The sequence below is a fragment of the Clupea harengus genome, chromosome 8 (assembly GCF_900700415.2).
Source record: "Clupea harengus chromosome 8, Ch_v2.0.2, whole genome shotgun sequence".
Classification (NCBI taxonomy): Eukaryota; Metazoa; Chordata; class Actinopteri; order Clupeiformes; family Clupeidae; genus Clupea; species Clupea harengus.
Window position 1 is genome coordinate 2,330,569 of NC_045159.1, and position 14,754 is coordinate 2,345,322.

The 14,754-nt window shown below is 41.3% G+C and overlaps 1 protein-coding gene across 6 annotated transcripts in view; it reads right to left on the reverse strand.

The window, feature by feature from the left end:
- acsl6 (acyl-CoA synthetase long chain family member 6) overlaps positions 1-14,754 on the reverse strand; it is a 45,773-nt gene that overhangs the window by 8,041 nt on the left and 22,978 nt on the right. The window contains exons 1-5 of one of the 6 annotated variants that reach the window (XM_031571468.2): positions 8,224-8,562; positions 3,864-3,965; positions 2,698-2,912; positions 1,302-1,416; positions 1,040-1,104 (exon numbers count right to left, since the gene is read on the reverse strand). In XM_031571468.2, coding sequence (XP_031427328.1) covers positions 1,040-1,104; positions 1,302-1,416; positions 2,698-2,895 — 378 coding nt within the window. In that variant the 5' untranslated portion in view covers positions 2,896-2,912; positions 3,864-3,965; positions 8,224-8,562. Of the gene's footprint in view, positions 1-1,039; positions 1,105-1,301; positions 1,417-2,697; positions 2,913-3,863; positions 3,966-6,067; positions 7,579-7,957; positions 8,015-8,223; positions 8,563-12,195; positions 12,406-14,754 lie in introns of those variants that run through there. The other 5 variants (XM_031571467.2, XM_042708409.1, XM_031571466.2 and 2 more) reach the window with 5 other exon arrangements.

Consider the following 14,754-nt stretch of genomic DNA (forward strand, 5'->3'; position numbering starts at 1 on the left):
ATGTGAGAAAACCTTGTAAGAGGTCCACGTGTACAGGCATAATCACACTTAGTCCCACAATACTGTGATTTATCCGTGTATCCAAACTAACTATACTCAATAGGATTTTCACACACAGTTAAATACATTAGCCATTGGTCTTTAGTAGAAGCGTAATGCTTGTGGCAACTGTTAAAGAGCTCAACTAAAACTGGCTAACACAACTAGAGATGCATTTCCCCAAGAAAATGCCAAGTGCTATTGCTCAACAGTAGCAGACCCTCGCCCAGCAAATGACAGATTATACACACTAATAATAATAATAATAATAATACATCACATTTATATAGCGCTTTTCACAGTTCTCAAAGACGCTTAACTATCACTAACTTACTTAACTAACACTACACTATCAGGATGGATTTGTCAGAGTTGGAGTGTTGTCCATATCTCAAAAGCTCTAGTAGGAGAAGCGACGCCAAAAAATGTTTGGAATAAGAATAAATAATAAACCTTAAGAAGAGCAACGCAGCAATAACACTTATTACAAACGAGGAACTAATGGGCTAAGAGATTCCTCCTAGATATGAGAGTGCAAGCCTTTAGGTCAGCATACTTTAGCTATAATGTTTTGTTACCAAGGGAGGAAATAGTTATGTTGGGAGAGATTTGCAGAGTGAGACAGTGAAACGGGAAGTATGCACTGAGGGAAACCTCTACACGCTTCCTCAGTACCACCAGAATGAAACGTGTCAGCACAGCACCAGTCTTCGGCCTGACTCACACTACAGGAGTATCACTCATTCAAACTGAAACGTTTTTCAGCCGTTAAATGTTTTGGTTTTGGTTCTCTTGGGCTGAAGTTTTTTTTATGATAATACTGATAAAGAACTGCCTACACTTGCCATCAATAAATATCTTAGTGCTTTGTCTTTCTTTTGCTTCTCACCTTTTCTCCAAACCTCCTTAATGTTACTTCCAAAAACAGACTGTATACAAGTATTTACAACACCATTTCAAAGCATTTAAAGGCAAATGTTGTGACAGTGTTCATGCTTACCTCTTTATAGGACAGCCACTTATAGGGCTGGCTGGGTAAACGTGAGCCTAAACAGGGTCCATCACCTAAATAAATAAATAACGTCAATGAATGTTTTCAACACACCGTGTTGTTATTGCAATAAATCAGCTGAACAAATTCACAACCTTGTGGCCAGAGAAAAACAGACTCCAGAGAATACCCTTATCCTAACTTAGCATATGCTTAGAGAGAACCAAAAGAGGAAGCCTGGGTTTCCTTAGCATGGGTTCCCGACACTCACCAGCTATGTGAAGTCCTCTCCTGAACACCTCATACATGGTCTTGGCATCTTCATGGTAGTGTGTCAGCAGTTTTGGACTTTCTCCTAGCATGGATCTATGTGTCCCGCCCTCCAACTAAATCAGAATCGGGAAGCACAAGGGATTAGTTATAATAGCATAGCTACACTTATTAACATTTCTGTGTTGAATAACACATTTGGGTTCCATTTGTGTATGTTTGAGAAAGCCGGAGGCAGAGAGAAAGAGACATTTGTGTGCGTATGTGTGTCTGTGTGTGTGTGTGTGTGTGTGTGTGTGTGTGTGTGTGTGTGTGTGTGTGTGTGTGTGTGTGTCTGTGTATGTGTGTGTGTGTGTGTATGTGTGTGTGTGTGTGTGTGTGTGTGTGTATGTGTGTCTGTGTATGAGCAAAAGTTCATATCCAGTTACAAGAGCAGTTCTCGAAGAAGGGTGACAATAATCACGGAGGCTAACAGTAGAGCAGTTCATAGTCACTTTTCCCTCTGCGACAAACACTGCAGAGGAAATAATGTGTGTAACAGGCGTTACATCAGAATGAGAGTGCTCCAGATTGCAGCTAACTAGTATGGACCTGGCACCTGATAGATAAGACAGCCAGATGACACAAGGGAAGGAGACGGCGCCAACTATTATGTGTTGTTTAATACCTTCCTGTTAACTATCCAGAGTCAGAGAGGGCCAGCGCGCTTGAGCACAGCAAGAGGAAATGTGTCTGTGCTCATCTGATTGTCAGACAGACCATGTACTGTATGTCCTTATACCCTGAGATGTAAGTCTGTTCACAATTTTTGCTATTTAAAGAATTACAAGTTTTGTGTGCACTTTAGGCAGCTGCCTTCTGCAGCTGGGTTTTGCAACGCTCTCTTTCAGTCAACTGTGTTTAGGACAGTAGGGACTGTGGTGATATCCAAATCACTGCCTGCGGTGTGCTTTGCCTACGCTTTAAAAGGAGTGGCAGCTCCTATTCGCCTTACTGCTCCATATGTGCATTCATTTGTATAATCAGTGTTGACATTAATATGGGTATTAAGTGATTTACAATACCAACACTCTCACTCTGGCTGCGATATAAATGCCTGAGGGCAGTTTGGAGACGACTCTTCTATATTTATGACAAACATTTGATATGGAAACATTACTCTGTCCAAACCATATTTGAGAAAATGTACATACCACTCTGTATGTACTTCCCCTGTCCCATTTACCTTCTCATAATTATAAGTTCATAGTTCACTATACTGTAAATATGCTCCTCATTTGATCTGTTGTGGCACGGCCAGGGGTCATCTGATTTCTCAACCGTTTATCTTTTTCCAAAGTTGAATTTATAGTGGTTTACTGTTTTCATACTTGTGACTGAATGGGCATACGCCTCACCTGCTCTGATTGATGCCGGAGATCACATGGCGGAGTGATGGCGCGTGGGCGGGTGGCCAACCAATAGGCCAACACAGCTGTCAGTGCCCCCAGGCCCACCAGTGTGGGGGTAGGAAGCGATCGGAAGAACTGGCTGAGGTCGTCTAACTCGGGCAGCCGCAGACTGCGCAACAGCTCCTGGGCCTGCATCCTTTCCATCAGAGTGGAACTGAGCTCTATGTGAGAGAGAGAGAGAGAGAGAGAGAGAGAGAGAGAAAGAGAGAGAGAGAGAGACAGAAAAAATTTAATTCTACACATGGTCACAAATAAATTGTAGTGGGCCACCTTTAATTAAGACTCTCTTTCAAACCCACAGACACAAACACATGCACAAGCATATCCGCATGTCCACACACACACACACATACACACACACACACACAAGTTTCAGTTATCTGGGAGGACAGTGTATTTCAGTAAGGTTGGCCTCTCACTTCCCCTGATAAATGAGTCACACATTCACGCATTGCACTGCTGACAGAAACAGGATGACATGTTTCCTGAAATCAAAGTGATGCACCGTGGGAAATAACCAACTGACACATCCTTGAGCCCCTCAGAGGCTCTGGGCAGACAGCTTTTTTTGTGATTTTAGGGTATTCTGCTGTTTGCTTGAAGTGTAAGCATTGAACAAAGGCCATCAGTGTCCATACTGAGAACAAATATTCATTTCAAATGTAAAAAATGTAACATTATTTAACATTTTATGCCAAGAAAACTAGTATTTTTTTAATTTTTACTTTACAAAGTGTAATAGCTTTGGCCTGTGACTCCAGTTTCTATTAAGAGTCACCATTGAAACTGTAAGATCTCTGTGTTTATTGCTGTAATTTAGGCGCTGCATAGCAGTAAAATGGATATACTTTATGTTACAAAACATGTATAGCATTTGGCAGCATATAACAGTTATTCAAATACATTTTGGCAAAGTGGGCTGTTACATTCTTAATCCTCTTTAATAACACCTCACTGAAACCCTATATAATAGTAAGTGCTATGCATTTTCTATTGTTATTGCTGTTTTAATGTAGAGAAGAAAGTATGACTGGCCAATCAGAAGGCCCCATGTGTCAGCAATTTCCATATCTCACAATTGTAAGGAAGACCACATCTGAAGCTCCACCTACCAAACCATTAAACATGTGCCTGCAAGCTGAAGTTTATCACGTCTCTTCTAACATTTCTCTTGGGCCGTCACTCTGCTCATCTTCTCCCTTCTCTCTACATTTCTGTGAGGCAGAGGGAGACACAGTCGCCAGAGTGCAAAATCTCCCAGAAACGTGGACCAAGAGCAGAGCTCTTCTCTCACATCAATAGACAAAAAATGAAGTTGAATTGAGTCATTAGCTCATTCATAAAAAGGTTAAGCAGAATCAGACTAATAAACTACTACAATCCCTCTGTTGAAGACCAAAAGGGGAGGGGGGAGTAACAATTTACAGAGAGAAAAAGGTTGTATTTACACAATTACACACACAACACACACAATCACACACACACACACCCACACATTCAAGCATGGTGATATCTGGAGCACCACATTTGCTGACAACACCTGATAAAAATAATTACAGAGAAAGAACATAGATCTTGTGAAGTGAAGTGAAACTTTTACAGTGGTGTGAATGGTAAGTACTGTAAGCACTAAATGTAATACAATCAGTGACATTTAACCTCAATATTCAATATTTACACCTAACTAGAAGGAATCCTTTTTTATTTTAACATTATCACAGGCATTTTTCCAATATTTCAGAATTAATGCATGAATGAAAACTTTTCTTGCTTTGTCAGCTCATTAATGATTCATTGTTTTGAAATTCATAAAATATCTAAACATTGTTTTGAAGCACTGGTTTAAGTAGTGCTGGCACAGCAACCAACCAGTGCAAATGACACGAATATGAACTCACTATTGTTAACAGGCTCTTTTACAGAAAAGGTACGTTTGTGAATTTTGATTATTAAAATGATGCTCTGTGAATGTCCACAATAGACACAATATCAAGTACACGATTGCCTTCACATGAATATAAATGTGAATTAAAACACAGATAAATGTTTCTATTCCTCTAAGATTAAAGAACAAACCACATAAATCCCTACGTGTACAAAATATAATAACATTGCACATAGTATGATGACACAATACATACACCAAAATGTGAACTCATAGTCACGATAACTGCAGTTTTCAGTGGTTTTGGTGTCCCAAATGTATTCTGATTCCAAAAACCAAACACAGGAAGTTCGAGTCTGACTACCCGTATTGGTATGCAGTATGAAATTGTCTGCCCAAAAAGTCAGATCGTGGCAGATAGTAGAGGTGTGAGAAAAAATGGATACAGAGTAGTATCACAATCTTTTTCAGCAAGATATTATAAAGATATAGCGGCGTCAAGTCTCGCAATATTTATTTATTTAACATTATGATTTTGAATGTATTTTGGTACATATGTCTACTCTGACAACATCACTTCTGAAGTCTACAAAATGGCACAAGACCTTGTTCTTCTTTTGCATCACAGCGGAAATGGGAAAGGAAGTCAGAGACAAGAACAAATGTACAGCGCCAAAATGACTGCAGATACTTCCAGTATATGAAACGTAATACATGGAAGAAATAAATTGCAATGTATCGCAGAATCAAATCGCAATACTTGCTGTATTGTAAAATGTTAGGAATCGCTATAATATTGTATCGTGGCCCAAATATCGTGATAGTATTGTATCGTCACCTCTGTGGCAATTCACACCCCTAACAGATAGTACTGCGGGGCAAAGTCAATGAGGTTTTGATCCAAATCTTTGTCACAGTCACAGCATGTGCAGAGCTTGTTCACACCAGAGTGAAGCCTGCCTTGGATGCTAACAGCCCCCTACGCTTGTGAATGAGAAGGCTAGGTTACCTTTGGCTTAGAATGTCAAGGAAAAGCCACCTCTCAGGCACTTGTGCCTCTGTCCCACCCCCTCTCCCCATCTGCAAAGCGTCACCAGCAATTAAAATCCTTGGCCCAGGGATTATGGACTATTAGCACAGAGACAAATGAACGAGAGTAACCCCCACACACTGCCCTTGATATTTAAAGTCATCCGCTCTCGCTCTCCTGCTGCTCTCCTTTCTTATAAAAGCATCCTGTAAAGACTTACAGTGTTGTCCAGCTTTCCCCACAGAGTCCAGTTTCTAAGGCCAAAAGCAGCATATATTAATGTAAGTGTTCATTTTGGCATACAAAATCTGAGTGCTATTAATGGGCAAAATGTGCTAAAGCTGCTAACTAGCGGTTTGGTTTAAAAAGCAAGCCAAAAGCAAAGCAGTTGCAACACTTACAAACGTGGGAGACAGTCAGTGTCAGTGTGCCGCGTGTGTCTGGGGCCGGCAAATCTTAAATTGCCCTTCGGCAAACCTGCGATTACCTCTCACCTCGGTGAGCTTACATGCAGAGAGCTGAGGAAAGGAAACGCGCAAGCTCAGTGTGTGCTCAGCAGGCCACCGTATCACACCACCCTCAGCAGATGCTCCAGCCATGCTCCATCCCCCCTCCCCCTTCTTAAACCATGGTGCTTCCTTTCCTTGTATGTATGATACTGTACACAGTTGCTCAGCTTACGTACACACGTTTACTCACACCTATACTCGCCCAAGGGTATATATTTCAGAGATGAACAGACATACACACACATGCACTCACACACACACACACACATACACACACACACACACACAGAGACCTGCATGCAAAAGCAGACAGACAAGTATAAACGAATGCTGAGGTAATTTAGAAGATGGGACTAGAAAGATGTAAAATGTTATCTGATTTTGCACTCACCAATTTGGCACTATTAATGAGTCCCTGCTTATGCTTCCATTACTTCATAAAAGGGTCAGGAACATAAAAACATGCACCATTAGAGGATTCAGTATTAGATTTAATTGAATAAGATGCCATGTCAAGGGACTCCATCAGATTTCGAACTGTGCAATCCGAATATATTGATTTGTGGTTAATATGTAGACTTGATATGGTGATCCTTTTGGAAATTGTATCCTCTGAGGAGTATTTAATACTTTGAAATTAAAAAACCTGTGTTAGTTATCACAGGTGGAATGCTTACTTCAAAAACCCTTGACCCTTTCGCTCAACCTTACGTTCTGCTGTCTCATTCCACAGGGCAAACCCAATGTCTAAATCGGAATGCAATTAAGATGAAGCTGTCCTCACCTTGCGTCGATCTTAATTATTGACAGTGGAAAAAAGAGAACAGGTTTGCCTCATTGTCCCTTGATAAGGCCCAAATGCTACATAATAGATGAACTAGTGTGACACATGCCAGAGTAAGCTAGGCTACAATGTCAGCTGGAAATGCTGAGGCGGCCATTCATTCAGGCCGTAGGCTACTTCGGGGTTCGTTATCAGACAGCAAAAACGCTACTTGATTATAGCACGTCCTTTCTAGAAACGACAAGCGACTTAAATGAAGAAATAGCACCAAACCTAATTCTCTATAATGTTGTAAAATAAAGTTCTGCGTTTTGGAGGAATATTTCCCCTGGATTCAACTGCACCGGCCGCAGTATTTCAGGACCCTCTCCAATGGACAGCTCCACCAATCAGGAATAGAAATTCTATTGCGTTCAGTGACACGTCACAGAAACAATGTCGGAGATAGATTAGCTTCAACAATCCTTGCATATGCCGGCATGAGCATCGTACGAACCGTAAAAGCATAATCTTGTTTATATGGTTACAATACCCATGTGTTACCAGCACAGTCGCTACCACGTTCGTGCTATAACACAAAAAGCACTTATGACCCGGTACATTCGTAACCTATGTGACGACGCAGGCTATAAGAGGCTTAGTGCATAGGCTAACCTTACTTCAGTACAGTGTATGCCCACAAACCCGGTAAAACAAGAAATCGAATGAATTAAATACCGTGGTAACCACAACCTTCCTGATCAACTGACTTAACTGAATTGAACCCAACGTGCTTCACTTGTGTCCGATGAAATCAAGTTAATTTCAAGGCATGGCACCTCGTGAAAGATGAGCCTCCATAATTCCAGGCCGGAGTCTTGTCTAATAAATTACATACATACCGTAGCCTATTCTCGTAGCATAATGGCACTTGTGGTAGCAAATACTCTCAAAGTAATAAATGAAAGTGGATGATGAATTGTGGAACCACCACATATTGTTGAAAGGGCGAGTCTAACCTTTTAAAGCCGCGGTGTCGCCAAACATGCATACCTATGGCAGGGGAAATGAATAGCCTACTCACCAATGTCACATTGTCAAGGTTATTCATGTTAAGCCGAAAAAAAACCAAATAAAGGAATTCTTGTCATTTGAGAATAATCGAGAAGCTTAAGGGTTGTAACGTATGGCCTTTACTACACAACGATGTGTTATAGCCTCCCACAAATGGACTCGGGCGTGCAGCTCATTGCCCAGGTTTCTAAGGAAATAATGCCGGACTCACCTAGTATAATCCAAATAGACCCAGAAACCAGAACGAATGCAAGCATCTCTCTCTCATTGGGTCTGCTGTCGCAGCACACAGCCTGATGGAGTAGTGCCTAAAATTGCAGCATCGACTGCAGCACCTCTTGGACAATCTGGGAGATTAGCCCTGAGAATCACTGAGTAATACTACAGTTAGTGAGCTCGCGTCGGTGCGTTCAGCTTTGATACCGGTAGGACTGATAGCATAACAGCTGTCTCCACAAGGCGACTTACTCCCTGAATAAGACCCCGGTTAGAATTAACGACCTAAAAATAATCAATCTTAGATATTGTCTTCACATTCATTGAAATAGCCTACTCGGAGCAAGCACAGTCCTTAATTTGCGTCAAGGGAAGATGCGCATGTTCCAAGGTTTTTACGTCGATAACTCTTTACAGCCCGATGTATGGCAAGGTATTATGGTTAATTACTTCATTAAACTGTGAATCTGCATGTAGAATTTTACATTTAAAGCTAGAGGATTTAAAGGTATGATACATTTTCTGAACAATTCGCCTTTTTACAATCCAACAGATAGGAAGTAAGAAGAGAGAGAGTGACAGGAAGCTTGTAGTAGGAGGTGACACAGGAGCACAGTGACACAGGTTAGTAGGTTATTGTTTGCAACTGTCTCATTTAGTGTTTGTTGTTTGTTTCTGGAGGGATGTCCATGTCCCATGTTAGTGTTCTAAATACCCTTTTCAAATCATAGATTGCCATCATGAAGCAAATATATTGGCCTGCTTGTAAACATTTCACTCAAGTGAAAAAAAAGTCAGTAGATCTGCATCTCCTTGAGGAGATGGTTGCTGTAGAGAAAGTGAGTGTTCTATACATGTTGTAAATCAGACACAGAGGTATTTTGTTTTCACAGATGAAGAGTGACATTTATCTGAAACTGTTAATAATAATAATAATAATAATAATAATAATAATAAACGAAATAATGTAGCAAAGGGGAGTTGTGCACTTCACGGTGTGTGTGTGTATGATGTGTTTCGCCCATAATGCTGTGCACTTCACGGTGTGTGTGTGTGTGATGTGTTTCGCCCATAATGCTGTGCACTTCATGGTGTGTGTATGATGTGTTTCGCACCATAATGTTGTGCACTTCATGGTGTGTGTGTGTGATGTGTTTCGCACCATATTGTTGTGCACTTCATGGTGTGTGTATGATGTGTTGCACTTCATGGTGTGTGTGTGTATGATGTGTTTCGCCCATAATTTTGTGCACTTCATGGTGTGGGTATGATGTGTTTCGCCCATAATGTTGTGCACTTCATGGTGTGTGTATGATGTGTTGCACTTCATGGTGTGTGTGTGTATGATGTGTTGCACTTCATGGTGTGTGTGTGTATGATGTGTTTCGCCCATAATGTTGTGCACTTCATGGTGTGTGTGTGTATGATGTGTTGCACTTCATGGTGTGTGTGTGTATGATGTGTTTCGCACCATAATGTTGTGCACTTCATGGTGTGTGTGTGATGTGTTTCGCCCATAACGTTGTGCACTTCATGGTGTGTATGTGTGTGATGTGTTGCACTTCATGGTGTGTGTATGATGTGTTTCGCACCATAATGTTGTGCACTTCATGGTGTGTGTGTGTGTGATGTGTTTCGCCCATAATGTTGTGCACTTCATGGTGTGTGTGTGATGTGTTGCACTTCATGGTGTGTGTGTGTATGATGTGTTTTAGCCTGTGTTAATGTTATTGTGTATTTCTCTTATCCTTTGTGAATCCATGTACCATGCGTAATGGTGTGTGTGTGTGATACTCTGCTCTTAGCAGTTGCCCACCCCTACCTAGTTGTGTCTGTGCATAAGAATGTCTGCCTTCACAACATTCTATATTACTTTGACTGTAAGCTGAGATGATGAAAGCTGTCAATGAAGTACTTGTCTCTCACTTCCTACATTGCAGCAATGCAAGTGATAATGAAAGCATACAATTTGGATGTTTAACTTCTCCATCTATCTCCTTGCCTGTATTGGTCTTCTTCTAATATTGAACTTGTAGTATAATGGGAGTGTCATCATGTGGCTGACCATTCTACACCGGTCACAGACAGTACCCTCCCCCTGTTTCTGGACATACTCCACCACTCTGGAGCGTTCATGCGTCAGTAGGTATAGTCAACCTGGTGGGCGTTTGATGGATGCGCCTAAGAGAAAAAGGTATAGTCACGTCAGACCCCTTATCCTGTGATCAGGAATCTGACCGTGCAGAGTTGTGCAGGAAAGTGACATGGGATGACATGGTGTTGGGCTATGAATTTCCTTTTCAACTGGGACAACTGAAATTGTATACGTTGGAGGCTCCTATTGACAGAGCGTGGCGTTGTGGAAGTCAGTTGGTGCATCTTGCTGAAAGAGGCAGAGGAGGAGGGGGAGGATGCACGGGGGAGGGGTAGGATGCACTCTCCGTGCTTCTCCACCATACGGTTCCGGGGCTGGAGAGGGATGCACAGCAGTTTGACCTCCATACTGCCCTCATCCTTACCCATTAGACGGCCCAGCAGGACACTGGAGGTATCGTCATTTCGCAGACAACAACAAAAGCAAATATACACATTTTCTTGTTCTGCGGAGTTGGGTTGCCACACTGATCCGACAGACTCAGCTCCCTCCATTTTGCTCTTTGGGGCATTGCTCATCATCTTCTGACACTTCTTTCAAATCTGTTAGACGCAACAACTCCTCAGCGTCAGGGGCTTCGTTCTCAATAGGAGCCTCCAACGTATACAATTTCAGTTGTCCCAGCTGAAAAACCTCCTGACCACGGAAATATGGCCTGTCATAACTATACTTTTTTCTCTTAGGCGCGTCCGTCAAATGCTCAACAGGTTGACTAGAACTACTGACGCTGAACTTTGAACTTTCTTCAAGAGCGGTGGTAACGTTGGAGAGTCTTTTTTTTCACCGTTTTCTTGTTTGCTGGGGGGGTTTGACCATAGTACCATACACTCCCTGCTTGATCTGCATTTGATGCAGCTATTTGAATTGTATAGGGTTAGAATTATCATACTGCAGTTGTAGATGGCATTGTGAACCCTTGGTCTTTTGGTTGTGGTAAAAGAAAGCAAGAGGCAGGGCTGAAAAATAAGGAGAAACTAAATGGGTGTGATCCTGGATAGGCCAGTGACAGGTGATACTACAGTGACAGGCTCAAGGGGCTTTCCCAAAATTGTGTTAAGAGCTAAAGATCAAACCTCTTATTTTTAAAAATCTCAAAAAATGCTCAATCGGCCAAAAAGCCGGTGATTTGCTGAGGGGTCCAACTAGTGCTGACGTGGCTGGACAAACAAAGACTAGAACAGCAGATGCTCACTTACGGCCCAACAGTGGTCAACGTCCAACCGTCGGCTTAGTGTGTCAGGGCCTTAAAGGTAACCCACAAGCTCTCAGCACTGATAGAAGAAGGTACACGTGAACAGTCAGAATGTTTGTTGAGGCAAGAAATGCTTCAACCTAGAGTGACCACTAGTAGATTTTATGAAGTATGCCATGCGAGGGCAGTCATCTGGTCAGACACCCAAAAGGAGAATTCTTAAAGGGCTGCAGCAGAGTGGTGCTATCAAAAAGACTGAATCTCCACAATCTAATGTAAATCATTTACAAATTAACTTAGAACAATCTCTAAATTCAAATATTAAAATACTGTAGATCCTTTTCCCAAACACTCGTTATGAACAGACAACACTTCTATTCTCTTGGGAATAATATCTGAGCGGTAAGCAACCCAAATAGAGTATGTCAACAAGCACAGCTAAGACTTGGATTAATACCCACACATAGAGTCTTATAAGACCCAAAACTAGAGTGTTTTGTCAATTTCTTGACAATCACCCGAATAACAATATAACACAGGCGTTTGCCTGTTAGAATATGACTAGATGCTACTTCCTATATTTCCCAAGATTAGGTAAGTACCAAAATTACAGTACTTACCACAGTGTTTTTGTCAAACGGGATGATGAGAAATCTTTACAGGCAATTTATGTCTCAGTAAAAAATCCAAGAAGTTATCTTGGTGGAACCTCCATTGAAAGGAATTAAATGTATCCCAAATATCGGAGACAGTCAAAGTGATGAATAACCAAGGATCCAGGTTTATTCTTCAATGATGTACACCAGAGGAGAGAGTTAAATTTCACCCAAAACTGGTTTCACCTATATCTCTTTCACTGTCTGTCCTTTGGAAAGCCACAGACTTTAAACTGTTGGAAAGCAAGGGGGGCGCGGGGGGGGGTTGGATCCCTAAATGCTAATTATTAACTGGGAGTCACCGGGTCTGAGACCCCATTTGTTCACAGAGAACACGGAGGTGTCAGGGCTCTAGCAATGATCAAATGATAAAATGATCAAAACTGCATGAGGTTGAGGAAATCTCAGAGACATGTGGTCAGATTCAGAATACACATGAGAAGCTTTCCACTTCTCATGTTTTCCAAATAACACTAAAATTACCACTAGGAATGAGATATATTGAATTATTAGCTATGCAATATATTTAATAAACTAACTCTTAAAATCCTAGTCCCTTCAGTGGGAGCCTCAAGTGCTGGAGCAGTACTCCAAACATTTGAGTGTAAATGTTTTACCCCGTGGCTTTGTTGTACATCCTGATGCCCCTCACCTTGGCGCCAGTCCTTACAGTCCATGAAGTTTTTGACCTTAACTAACACTAGACTAACACTAAAAAGTCCCCTACTCTGTTTACTGTAGCTGCGGTGCTGCACGCGACCGGCACCTGAAAGCCTGCATTTTTGCCTCGAGAGACGGTCACGGTTGTCTTGTGTGACTTAATTGATGCGCAACTGCTTTGACGTAGTAAGAAAAGGTGAGTTTTAAGTTGTAGAAATGAATAACAAATGAACAATCATCATCAAGTTATATGAAATGAATTAAAATCTTCATAAATCCAGACTCAGTTTGCCACGTTCAGCCTAAAGAATCAGGCAGCTAGCTTGCCTGCCAGACAACCAGCCCGTTATCACATGCAAATTTTTTGGTAGGAGAACTAAGCTACATGTCAGCTGATGGTTAGTATCTAACATTTCGTTTTAACAAGAAGAATACATTATGGAAGTAATGCATCACATTAATTATTTCATTCAAAATGGTTAAATGCCTAAATCCTATCACTGTTTTGGGTGTTGTTAAGTGTAGAGTGCGGTAGAAGCTAGAATGTCTATGGAAAACAGAAGGATTCAGGAGAGAGAGAAGCAGCTAAAGGAGGCAGCAAAGGGGAGCACATCTTTGCAGAGTTGGTAACAAATAAGCAAACCAGCAGGTGAGACAAATACATTGCATTGTGATAAAGATGACAATGTGTAGGCTAATTAATTAATGTGAAACAGGCTCATATTTTCAGACTCATATTTTAAGCATACTAAAGGCAATTTATTATAATTACATTACATTTAAGATGAGGAGCAACCACAAGCCTCCAGACCAGAGGAAAATATGGACTAGGAGACACATAGGACAGGTAGGCGTAAGTGCTGATCACCAAATATGAGATGAAAGGACCATGCTAGAAAGTACAGGGATAAAGAGCCATATGCTAAATCATTTTAATCTTAAAAAAAGTATAGGCTATTTTAGAGATCCTTTCAAAGAACTTGCCTGAGCAGACCAGAACATACCACTGCTTCTAGTGGGCCTTATAATAGTAATGATAATGCTAATAATAATAATATATAATTGGACAGATGATGAGCCAACTGCAGACAAAGACAAAGAGCCAGAGCCAGAGCCAGACCAAGATGAGAACAGAACAGACTTGGAAAACAGGGAAAGGAGAGACGACACAGAAAGTCAGGACAGGATGCCAACAAGGGAGGATATTGAGATGGAGAGTGGCAGAATCCATGAATACAGATTTAGATTGTTTGCTGAGATTGAGTAATCCAATAGATCCAGCTCATGTACAGAGCAATAATCTTATATACAATCAGGCCTTTATCAAATTTTCACATTCAGTCGGGGCTTGCCGTCCTATTGTGAAGTTCCCAAAAAATGCAGAAGGGCGCTCTTTTCAAGCCCACTGGTATGATGATGACCCCTGGCTGGAATATTCTCCACAGAATGTTGCCATGCTCAAATGAATTGCTGTATTTGAGTGTTTTATTTATTACTATTAATAAAGACCCTGTTCTTCTCAGTTCTCCATACAGTCCGTGTGATTGTTTTTTTTGGGGGGGGGGGGCTTTTTTCAGGTCAGAGCAATGGCCCTTCAAAATTCCTGTGCACGTCCCTGCTGAAGAGGACATAGCAGTTGAGCAGTTAGCAGTCTGGAAAGACGATGTCACAAAAACAGACATGATAGAAAAACTTGTATGTGTGTGAATGAATGTGAATCTGATGTGCACTGAATATTGACTCTAGACGGCAGTACAATTGTGATTCACTGTCTGTCTGCTACGTGTGAAGTTACTGTAATTGCTCAAAATTAACTGATTCTAAATACAAATGTATTTTCAATTGAATCATTTAATTTGGTAT